This window comes from Cupressus sempervirens, chromosome 10 (assembly GCF_028749045.1).
Source record: "Cupressus sempervirens isolate cs-2001-9-10 chromosome 10, ASM2874904v1, whole genome shotgun sequence".
Lineage (NCBI taxonomy): Eukaryota > Viridiplantae > Streptophyta > Pinopsida > Cupressales > Cupressaceae > Cupressus > Cupressus sempervirens.
This window is the reverse complement of record NC_143127.1, coordinates 533,257,407-533,269,725: the sequence shown is the minus strand read 5'-3', so window position 1 is coordinate 533,269,725 and position 12,319 is coordinate 533,257,407. Positions and strand designations below refer to the sequence as shown.

Genomic DNA, 12,319 nt, shown 5'->3' with positions numbered 1-12,319 from the left:
TATATAAGACTCATCAATTGCATTTGGTTGGGTAACATAGGTATGTATCATCTCCACACCTAGATCACAAGAAGCATCAGAAAGGGAATCCCATTCATATTCCTTAGAGTCAGTACTTTGGTTATGAACCACAAGTTGAGCTATGTTTCTTTTGATTCTCTCAGTATTAGGATCTTCAACATTTAATTAATCAAAGGCAGGTTATCTAGACATGGATGCGTCAAAAATATGACCATAGAATAACATGTCTTCTACCCAAGGAAGGGAGGTAGAATGAGTGAGGTCCTCTTCATGTGTCAAAGTAGTAGTAGGCTATTGAGTTTCATCTTTGAACTCACTATCAGTAGGAACTTCTCAATCAAAGTGTGGCAAGTCATTTTCAACACCATATCCTAAGCCTGTAGTATCTTTACTTTGGCATCCTTTGGTGTCACTTAGGGGTTTAGCAAGAGCATATTTATTGTTATTATTTTCAAAATTATAGACTTTTCCATATCTCTTAGGAGAATTGGGTTTAGTTAAATTGACCTAATTATTATCTCCTTTCTCTCTATGAATCCAATCTCTAACAACTTGGTCTTTTTTTTAGCTTCTAGAGGAATTGAGGATTGAACAAAGGTTCCAAAAATAGTCATGGTAGATGTCGAAGGATTCATTTTCTTAGAGGGTTTCCCATAGGATTGTGGAGAAATCAATAGTGTTGCAATGGAGTCCAAAGTGTACTCCACCATCCTGATACTAATCATTTTCAATTTCTTTTCACATTCTACAAGAGCTGGTTTATTGCCACTAGAGTGTCAATTATGGGGTACTAGTGAATCAACAATTATAAGCATGTTGATGGAGATAGATAATATTTCTACATCATTGAGTGAAAATTCAATACATTGGTGATACGTGGATGGTACAACTTGTATTTCATGGATCCACAGTTAACCCAACAATGGTGCTAGAAATATCTAGCACTTGAAAGACTACATCCTTCTCAACAAGACCCATATGAATAGAAAGGATGATTCAACCTTTGGAAGATCTTCCAACCTCATCATATGCTTTGATATTGATCTTCTTTCTAGGGTCAATTGTGAACTCTGACATTCCTAGTTGTTGTATTATGCTTAAAGAAGCAATGTTTAACCCTGAACGATTTGAGAAAATACACAAAAAAAATCCATGAAGCCCTCAGATACCTACATGTAAAAAACCTATCATAGAGAAGAAACAGACAAGAGGAGGTAAGGGTTTTCTCTAAAAATATGCAAATTGTATTCTTAGATAAAGAAAAGATATAGGTTATTACAAAAGATCAATCCTTATAAAAGGAGATTGAAACCCAAAAGGGTAACCTAAAAATTTACAAAGGGTAACTTAAAAAGTTATTTAATAATTACTAATTAATTATTGAATAAGAATGCAAAAAGTGCATAAAGAAAAATCTTAAGAAGGGAGAAAATTTAATTTAAATGATGAAATTAAATTCACCTTTTTCTCTAACAAACCCCATACCATTGTCTATCAAGACTCTTTGGACTCGAGTATGATAGATCTAAAATTCTATATGGAGAGTAAGATTATGGGGATGACTAAGAGATTTTTCATCTTGTTTAGAAAATTTAAGGTAATGAGGTGAAGAGATATGGTTAGCCATAGATTAGAACCATTCAAAATCAATGTATGTGGGGATGTTAGGAGTACACAAACCTTTTTCTAGGATCTCGTTGTGCAAAGGAGACAACTCTAGCAATTCAATAATGGAAATTTGAGCAAGGGTCCATTGTAATTGACTAACAAATTCATAATTAGATATAGCAAGGGTAGCCACTTGTTTGGAGGATGAGGCATTCTTGGGATCATTTTACAATTTTAGAACAACTTTAGTTTGTCCCCTAGTGACAACATTTAAAGTCTCACCATGTGAAGAGGAAGATTTTGCCACCTTAAGAGATACTATAGACCTAGGTTCTCTATAGTTTTACTGAGAGTTGCATATTCTCAAGACTACCTTAGGCTTCTCATCATCGATATCATAGTTGGGTTCCTCAACAAACTTGGGGCCCATCATGTAAATGCTTTCACTTAGGATCTCAATCATGTTAATCACATTATTTGTGTTGGTATAGGAATAACTAACCTTAGTGTCTTTACACTTTTTATTTTCTTTGGATGTTTCTCCTTTCTCATATTCATGTAAGGGTTTCTTGAAAGCTTTGTGATCAGAGTGTTTGACTAAACCATCCATGATGAATTTTCCTTGATCAATGAGATCTTGGATCCTATCCTTAAGTTTGAAGAAATTCTTCATTTTATGACCCTTCTTTCTATGATAGTTACAATATTGATCATCCCTCCACCAATCAGGTTTAACAAGTGGGTCATAGGGACATTAATTGTTAGGTAATTAAGCTATGCTCAACATTGACTTCTATCAAAACAAAAAGAAACAATTCTTGAAAGTAATAAATTTTACAAGGGTTTCATTCCCTTTTCCGTGCCAAAGATGCAGTGCTGTAATGGCTTTTTGCAGCGGTTTGATGGCTTGGAATAATACCTTCAGTCTGCTCCGATAGCATTCATCGGTATGCAATTATGGTATACTCAGCCTGAACTTGCGTGACCACGTCATGTTTCTGTCTCAGACGATCAGTCTTCCTCTGCGGCAGGCTTAATCTGAACTCGCAAAATATTCACAGTTCTTCCAAACCCAATTAAAATATGGAATTATAATGTCCAAATCTCAGTGATGGAGATATTAGGGCTTGTTGAAGTTAAATATGCTACTCTATAAATGTTTTGCTGATATAAATATTTGTTCAAACTTCAAAAGTTTTCAATTATGCGGGTGACTTGATATTAACAACAAGCAGTTACAAAATATTCATTTTTCCACTATATCAAGCGAGGTCCACTAAAGAGAATTATATCCCCAAATCTCTTTAGAGCAGCATATATGAATTAGTTTCCACTTATATATCCTCATTAGACAGCAATATTATTCTGAATATAATATCCATTTTTTTCCAGATAGAAACGGAAGCAAAAATTATTATTTCTGGAACAAGACTAAGAACCTTACAGTTTTGTCTCCAGTAGAGACTTCACAATTTTCCCAGCTGTGAATTCTGTCCAATCCACTGAAGAAATCCAAAGCTTCCATTTTATAATGTTCTCAAGAACTTTCAGAAGCCCTTTTCATTTTCTCTTAACTTACCATCAAGTCACTTTAATGCTATTTAATAATTAAATAAAGTTGTCATTAAATTTATTAGTTTTCTACAACTTAAGTATTAATTATTTTATTTACTTTTAAGGTCCAAATAAAGGGAGATTACATTATGAAACATCTATGACATGTTTGGCTGTCCTTGGGATGGTGGGGATGTTGAAATGTCCTGGTTGGAAAAAAAATGCAATTCAGCCAAAAAAAAAAAAAAAAAGCCATGAATTTTGAAAATATTTTTAAAATGTGCATTTGCATAAATTAGCAGTTTGTGATGCATCTTGATGAATTATTACCACAAAATGAAGGCATTTGCTTTGATTGATATATTATTCCCATTTTGTTAGTTAAATTTTAAGCATTCTCACTGCAAGTAGAATTATTTATGGAATTGCAGTTTTAACAACATTGCTTGATGATGATTTTTTGTCATTAAAGCAATCACTGAAATGTTCTTTTCTGTTCAAATGGTAGCTGTAGTAACTTTGCGATGTCTGATACGATGTGTTTGACCCTGTTATTTCTATATGAAAGGTGGCATGGATAATTTCAAACTCTTGCAATGGTGAAATTTGTCTCACCTTGTAGAAATCTGTATGCGTAATTTTTCTTTCTGATCGAGTAACTTAGATAATTTAAATGTCTTGTAAGCAGGTTCAAAGGAATTTACTCACAAAAAGGACAGTTGGTACCCCAATTGGATGGTTATTACACCCTCTAAATTTGAATCATGATATATTATTAATTTTCTGTTTTACTCCACATTTTTTACCGCTGCTATGCTGCTGTCACTGATTGAGTCAGCCATGTCTATGTTTTGAATCTTTTATTATTTTATATAATGTGAAATGTATGAGCTTGAAATTCAAATTTCAATACATATATGAATTGATGTTGTGTATATAAATGTCTGTATATAAACACTATATAGATACGTATATATAGTTGTATATCTATGTTATATAGATGTGTATATAATATATACACTATATAGATGTGATTGTATATAAAAGTGTACAGATTCTATATATATTTAAACTATATATATATACTTATGTATGTGTGTGCCCAAAAATGTGCACATACATATGGACATGTTTATATGTGTATGCGCACATGTAGATATTGCATCACAAAAATAGCCCCTGGACTACTGTCTGCAAAATGAATTCCCCTGCTTTCGTATGGAGCATATAATTTATATAATTTGGACTGGATGAATTTGAAATTTTTGCTTGATGACATTATTTTAAATTGATGGAAAAAATAAGAAATGCAACTGGGATGCATACCTGAATGAGAAAGCAGTATGGGTTTAACTATTGACTTTCTTATATCCTTATTTTTTGTTCTTAGATAGATAATTAGTAATATTCCTTTTATACATCACCTTCTTCTCAAAGGGATTTCAAATGATATCGATTTTCTTTTGCTTGTAGGATGATTGAAGAAGTTGGCTTGAAGTTCATGGAACACTTGCCTGATATTGTTCCAATCTTGATTTCTTTTTTGAAAGATGACACACCAGCTGTTGCACGTCAGGCTGTTACTACAGGGGCAAATTTGTTTCGAAATACACTGGAACAGGTGGCTTTGCAGGTGTGTTGCATGTGGTGATCCTTTGATGTCTAGCGTTTTTGTTTCTCAATTGTATCTCTGTTTCATCTATAAGTAGTCATTTACATTGTCTGTATAAGTTTTTTGAAACTTTTTTGGTATCATGACATGACTATTTTGAATTTTGCAATGCAAGATAATTGCTTAAGGGGTGACTGTTAAGGATGATTAACATACTCTATTCAAATGCTTTTTTTACAATATCCATAATTACCTATGAAAATCTTAGTAAGAGAAAATAATTTCAAATGTGAATGAGATGTACATGACATTGACATTTATGTGATGGTATCATTTCGGCCTATGTTGTCATACTATCTCTTTTTGCTGCGAAGTCTGATAAATACTATTATCTGTTTAGGGAATCTATTTAGGTCAATTAGACAAACGAATTGAAGATTCATGGGCATGGATGGTTAAATTCAAGGATGCAGTATATCCAATTGCTTTCCAGGTATGTCCTGCATTCTTTCTTAACATTTTACTGTACTTCAGTGTTTTATTTGTGTATGATAGAAATGGTGACTAGCTGAAACAAAATCTGTGCTGAAGCCTGGAGCTGATGGCGTAAGATTGGTGGCAGTGAAGTTTGTTGAAACATTGATACTACTCTTTACCTTGGATCCCACTGTCTCTCTACAACCACCACCTCCCCAGCACAGTAATGATGGTATAATCTTTTTTCTGCAGCTTTTCAGTAAAACTTAAAACATTCCAGGTCATGGCAGTGATTCAGAATTTTTCAGTAGGTGGTTGGACTTTTTTTGGGTCCAATATAACAATTTTCTTGAGATTTTGTTTTTGATGTTGAATATGAAAAACCAGTACATACAATAACTGTAATTATTAGGTAGCTTGCCTTTGGTTTAGGTGTATATTGTCAAGAAGAAAATTTAATTTTCAAAAATAAAAATATCAACAGGGAAATCGAGGGGCTTTAATATATCATGGATACCTGAAAATCATCCCATCCTTGATGCTGCACTGTTAGGACAGGAAGCTAGTAAAAATCTCGGTCTTCTATTGGATCACCTGCGGCTGCCTGATGTCAAAGTGCTTCATAGTTCAGTTGCCATTGTTCTTATAAACAGGTAGATAACTAAGTCATTGTTTTCTACTTCATGCATCAGATTTTAGATCTGCTTCTTTTAGGTCATTAATATCTTCATATGATCTTTTTTCCTTAGAGATGTGCTATATATTGATGCAATTCAAATGCAGTCAATATTATAATTGTTTTTGTATTTTTTAAGACAGTTCAATACTAGGACATCTAGATGCCAAAAGCATGCCTGCAATTTATTTAGGACATCTAGATGCCAGAGGCATGCCTGCAATTTATTTGTAAAATGAGACTCATTTTAGATATATAATACTTGCTTCTTTTGTTTCAGTCAGTTATTGGAAAAAGACAAAATAATGTTCATCTGAAATCATGGCAGCTACTAACATGTAAGCAAAATCATATACAATTAAAATGTTGGATATTAAAGTGCAAAATGCATATTTAAAGGCATCCCAATTGTTGTGGAAGCTACAGAAAATGAAAGAATGATTAAAAAGAGACCTTCTCCAGAAGAAGAAAGCAGATGGATTTTTCTATAACAGAGCAGAAGCCACACTTAGTCTATCAATATTAACCTTTGTTGACTTTCAGAAGCCACCCACAGGAGAGTGTAGAAATAATAAAAACCCAGCAACATATATGGTGTTATACATATATGAGCCTTCTATTGTGCATCCTCCTTTCTATACTAGTCTGCCCTTGGCACATAGTTATCCCTCCGTGTATTTAAAATTGATGTTGGCTTTAATGAGAAAATCACGATAATCTCAGTTTTTCTAGTTATTGTAATGTCCCCAGTGTGGGACATTAGGAAATTACGAGCCAATGTCAGAATTTAAAAAATGACTTGTTAGGAAGCTGAATGCAAATAATTTAAAAGCTGTCATTTTAATATGATAAAGGTAAAAAGGTGATAAAAGAGGAAGAAGACGAAAGACAGGAGAGGGGAAACTGAAGATGTTAAGATTATAGCTACAGTTAGATTGATTTAATTGTAAGATACAATGTTGATATAATATATATTTGACAACATGAAGTTTATCATTGATACATTTGATAACATGAAGTTTATCAGAAGTTGTCAGGGGAATTCAAAGAAGAGGACAGAATCGCAAGGAGGATATCCAGGGTAAGTCTCAGACAGGGATGGTTCTGCAATAAAAAAGGAAAAAGAGGATTTGATGGTTACAGAGTATAGTGCAGAAAAGAAATAAAACAAAGCAAGGAAGACCCATTATTGGTCCAGGCCATCAATGTACAGAATGCAAATTGAAATAAAATGACAAAATCTTGATTTCCATCAAAGGTGTTGAACACATCATAATTTAGGTATTTGCATTTGAAATGGATACATAGTGATCAAGGACTCACAGAACATAGGTAATGTACAACCCTAATATCTTATAAAATATCTCCAACCCTTTGAACCGATATACATAACTCATGAACAGGCAAAGATTAGAAGTCAATTTAATAAGGGTGACCCTTATTGGCTTGACCCAAGAACCGAGAAATGGTCAGAGTAACAGCAAAAAAGGTCAAAAGATATAAATATTATATAAATTGTGAAGGGTGAAACTCATAGGGTCGACCAATTATCGCAGGTGAAAAGCAATTGAAACAAGTTCATTTGTAAACCATGTTTCCACATGGATCTCATCCAAAGGAAATAAACTATTTAAATTGGGTTAATCCAATACTATTCACCCAATATGGAGTCCAAATCTGGGACATTAGCTATCTAAGGTGGCACGTTAAACATAACTTTATATTAAAAAAGAGTTACATGATTTGCACACAGTCAAACTGCACTCCCATTGCCACATATCCATCAAATAGGAAATAACTGGCGTGCATAGAAATAGGACAGGGAAAGTTTGGATAAAATACATAAAATTAAACACTCTCCCTAACTCATTTCACGTGACAAGAGGAAAGAGACCAGGTCAGCAAAGTTTAGTAAACTTTAAAGTGTGAGTCACTCACGTGTTACAAGGGAAATATATTATTAAATACTTTAGCCTGATAATTACATTGGCAAACATAATATTGATGGTGAGACTGATCACATTGATGGACACGAACCTTTGACCAATCGTATATCCCTATTTGATAGCAACTGTGGACACCAACCTTTGACCAGTGGACACGAATATCCCTATCGTATATCCCTATGGACACGAACCTTTGACCTTTGCACAACGTGGACCCCACAAGGGAATACAGGTGGGCTGTATCACTAATACGATTTATATCTACAATGAAATGAAAGTAGTAGAATGGGAAGTACAACTTAATCAGAAATTTCATCCCACGGACGTCACATAGGACAATGAAACCTGCCACCAAGGTAAGTGGACGTAAGAGGTGTGTCATTTTAAATATAATAAATAAATTCATATTGTTATTATATGTATAAAAGGAGGAGTATCTTATCTAAGTTTTCTTCTTTACATTATACAGTATGGAATAAATTATAATTGCATTGATATAATTTATAAGTATTTTTTATGAATTACTAATGTTGTTATTGAAATTTAAATGAAATGAAACGAAATTTATATATATTTCTACAATTGAATTTCAAGGAGAATATGTTATTTAAGGGAAAGACATACATACAAAAATTGTGTTATCTTAATTTGGAAAGAGATGTTATAATCACTTATGTTGTTGTGAATAATGGATGCGAGTTAATTACTAACATCTTGATTAGTCTTACGATTCTTATTTGTACTACAACTTATAATCATTTATGTTGTTGTGAATAATGGATACGAGTTAATTCCTAACATCTTGATTAATTTTACGATTCTTATTTGTACTATAACAATTATGTGTCTTGATCTTTTCCTCTGAGAATGTTCCTGTAGGAAGAGGGCGACTAAGATTAAGAGGGAGCTTGACATCTCATTAGGCAACCTTGAAAGAAAGTGAATAGATAGAGAATATAATTCAATCAACCTTCAGTGATCTCGGTCATATTGATTCAGAGGGAGTAAACCATGTGATGGATTCATCAATGATATAAATTTGGAATACACAGATTGCAGATGTGCGTAATATAGGTTTAATCAAAAGATCAAACAAATATCTTTGCATGAACAAAGGAAATTTGAGTTGTTGTCAAATGTTAATGAAGCTTTTAGAAATTCATTTGAACCATCTATGAGTCTCTCTTTGATGAATGAAACTTGACGTATGAGTTGTAGATTCATTCATGTGGAACAATCATACTCAATCAAGATATTGGTATATTGTGGTCAAGTTTGAGAAAATGGAAGGACATGTTTGCTTCTACTGTTAAGCTAAATGAATGTTTGGACCTTAAATGAACGAAAAGAGCAAGTTGGAATTCAGAAAGGAGTTGTCATATTTGATACAAAATCGTTCAACAATATAAGAATGAGTGAAAATTTTACATTGTGGGGGGAATAATAGTCAATGTTCCATTCCCACTTGAACCTTATTTAGAGGGGAGATGTTCCATTCTCAAATAATCTAAGAAGACAATTTCTGAATCTTCATGTGCAAATAAGTATTCTTATCTTTTACATTTATCTATTCTTTGTAGTCTCTCTCTTATTTGTAGTTCTATACATACTATAAGGGTTATTTGCCTTGATTTTTTCCTTTATGTTGAGGATATTCTTACAGGAAAAGAAGGTTGGTACTTTACATATGCTACTAGATATTGTGCAGACTCAATCTTATGATAGTAGCTCCAAAGACCCTGATGATCAAGATGGATAAAGTTAGGCTCTTGAAGCAAACATCTTTGATGATTGAGATTATGAGATTCTTCTACATTAAGAGGGAATATGAGACTTCTTCTAAAGCAATGTAGGAGCTTAGAAAATTGATACTCAAAGGGAGTCTAGAAATATGCGTATGTGATTGCATGATTTTGATGGGCCTACTCCTATGTATATCATGAGGAAGTGATGACTTATCACCATAAAATCAAAAAAATGATATCAAATTCAGAGTGAATATAACAAGAATCCTTGGGGGAAGAGAGCCTATGAGGGAGTAACTACTAGACCTAATTTCACATGATCATTGTCCAGAGGGAGAATTTTGAAGGTGCAATCCTTTGTAAATGATATCTTCTCTATAAGGAAAAGTTTTAAGTGAAATTCCTTGTAATACATTCTTCTCTATGAGGGAGAATTAAGGTGAAAGCCTTTGTACCACCCTCTGACTTTGTTCATGCTAGTCACTATTTCGCATATGATATGTAATGAAAGGTGACAATTTTTCATTGACATATATAAACAAAAGGTAATCATTGTAAGATGACAATCTTATAAATGGTAGACCTATTATCATGACAGACTTCATTAAGTTGTTGTCTCAAAGTGTTGAAAGTCATGATAACGAATGTATCATAACAGACTTCATTAAGTTGTTGTCACAGAAAGATTAAATTTTTGCATTTGTGTGTTAATGAACGGTGACGATCTTTCCTGTGTAAGGTCACCATTGTAAGGTGATGACCTTATCAATAGTTTGACCTATCTCCTAGATAAGCTTCATTAACTTGTAGCACCTAAATGTGTTGGATGTCTAGGAGCAAGTGTTATCATGGTTCTTTGGGACGGATTTTACCGGACAGCATGATAACCGACTCATCATGGTTCTTTGGGCTAGATTTTTGCTGGACACCATGATAACCAACTCATCATAGTTCTTTGGGCCAAATTTTTCCGGATACCATGATAAGCAACTCATCATGGTTCTTTGGGCCGGATTTTGCTAGACACCATGATAACCAACTTGTTATGGTTCTTTGGGATGGATCTTGCCGGAGACCATGACATAGTTACTATTATAGACCACACTTAAGGTGGTGTTGAGTGTGGAGACATCTAGCCTCATAGTGAATTGAAGCCAATTCCATATGTAATATATGTTAATAAATATGTGTGTGTGTTGATGGATTTATGTTGATATCCTTAAATATGCCATTCCAGCAATATCACATTGAGATGATATATCTCCATATGCTTGAGAGCATAATGTGTTGCATAACAAATCCTCCCTAGCTAAGAGGGAGTGTTAAGATTATAGCTACAATCGGATTGATTTAATCGTAAGATACAGTGTTGATATAATATATCATATATATATATAACATTATAATTATACTATATATATAATATTATAAGTATATTATATTATATATAATATAAATGTTATATTGTGATTTATATTGTTAATATATATTAACTAATAATGATTAATCATAGAAACATGTCTCTTCATGAGACATGTCTCCTACTCTTATATTTATAAGAGCTTGGGATCTGCATTTGGAGCATACCTATAACAATGGTAGTATAATTACTTTTGCAAAAACAGATCCATGTTACTTAACAGAAGAGTCATAGATTTTGAGCATTAAAAAAGGAAGGTGGTTCATTTTGGGTATTCTTGGATATTGGTCAAATTTCTTCTCCTAAAGAATTGGAAGCTCATCTTCAACTAGTTTGAGTATTGAAACTCTTGAGCCAGAAGATAGTGAATGTGAACCATCACTTATGCTTACATGTTATCTCTTATTCTCCAATCTGACTGTTACTTTTTTTTGGTTATGATTGGAGCTGAATTTTATTTTACTGAAAAGTTTGATTGTGCCATCCTTTTGGGAAAACATATAGTAGCTGGTATTTTCACGTGTACTGCTAAAAGTGAATGTAATAGAAATTGTGAGACTCTTGTTTGCTGATATTTTACTGGTTAAATCTGAAAGTTTTGCATGAATTATCTGTTTATAATTCTGAAATTATTCATGAGCTATTATTTGGTTTAAATATTTGGGTAGGGGATATTACAGTGGTACCAAACTGGCGTATCCTACCATCCTAAAGGGTACAAAATAAAGCCAAAAAGAGATGTACTACTTTATTGCAAGAAGAGACGGTTTGTGTAGAGAGAGCTACTGAATCAATTAGAAATTCATGTAAAACTTATGGTGTTTCTATTGTTTCAGATGGATGGAAAGATACAAGCAACCTGGCCATTGCTTAATGTGATTGCAATGTCACACAAAAGGGCAATGTTTTTGAAGGCAGTTGATTGTGAGGGGGAAAGTGAAAGATTCACAGTTCATTTCCAAAATTCTCATTGAGGCCTTTGAGATGGTGGGTAGTGAGAATGTAGTTCAAGTGATTATAGATAATGCAAAAAATTGCAGGGGTGCAGGTGCTTTGGTCGAGGGCTAGTATGACCATTTTTTTGGAAACCATGCACTGTACGATCCCTAAACTTGGCTATGCAACAAATTGGCACCCAAATAGATTGGATGAAGCGAACATACCATGAGGGAGAGGAAATACAAATGTTTGTAACGAGCCACCACATGTCACAATCCATATTCAGATTATTCTCCAATTTGGAGTTGCTAAAGGTGAATT

The 12,319-nt window shown here is 33.4% G+C and overlaps 1 protein-coding gene across 4 annotated transcripts in view; it reads left to right on the top strand.

Moving 5' to 3' along the window:
- Nucleotides 1–12,319, top strand: part of LOC149534992 (uncharacterized) — a 217,734-nt gene that overhangs the window by 54,048 nt on the left and 151,367 nt on the right. For all 4 annotated transcript variants that reach the window (XM_089805168.1, XM_089805166.1, XM_089805169.1 and 1 more), the window contains exons 2-5: nt 4,657–4,816; nt 5,196–5,288; nt 5,387–5,504; nt 5,757–5,925. In XM_089805168.1, the coding sequence (XP_089661294.1) occupies nt 4,657–4,816; nt 5,196–5,288; nt 5,387–5,504; nt 5,757–5,925 (540 nt within the window). The remainder of the gene's footprint in view (nt 1–4,656; nt 4,817–5,195; nt 5,289–5,386; nt 5,505–5,756; nt 5,926–12,319) is intronic.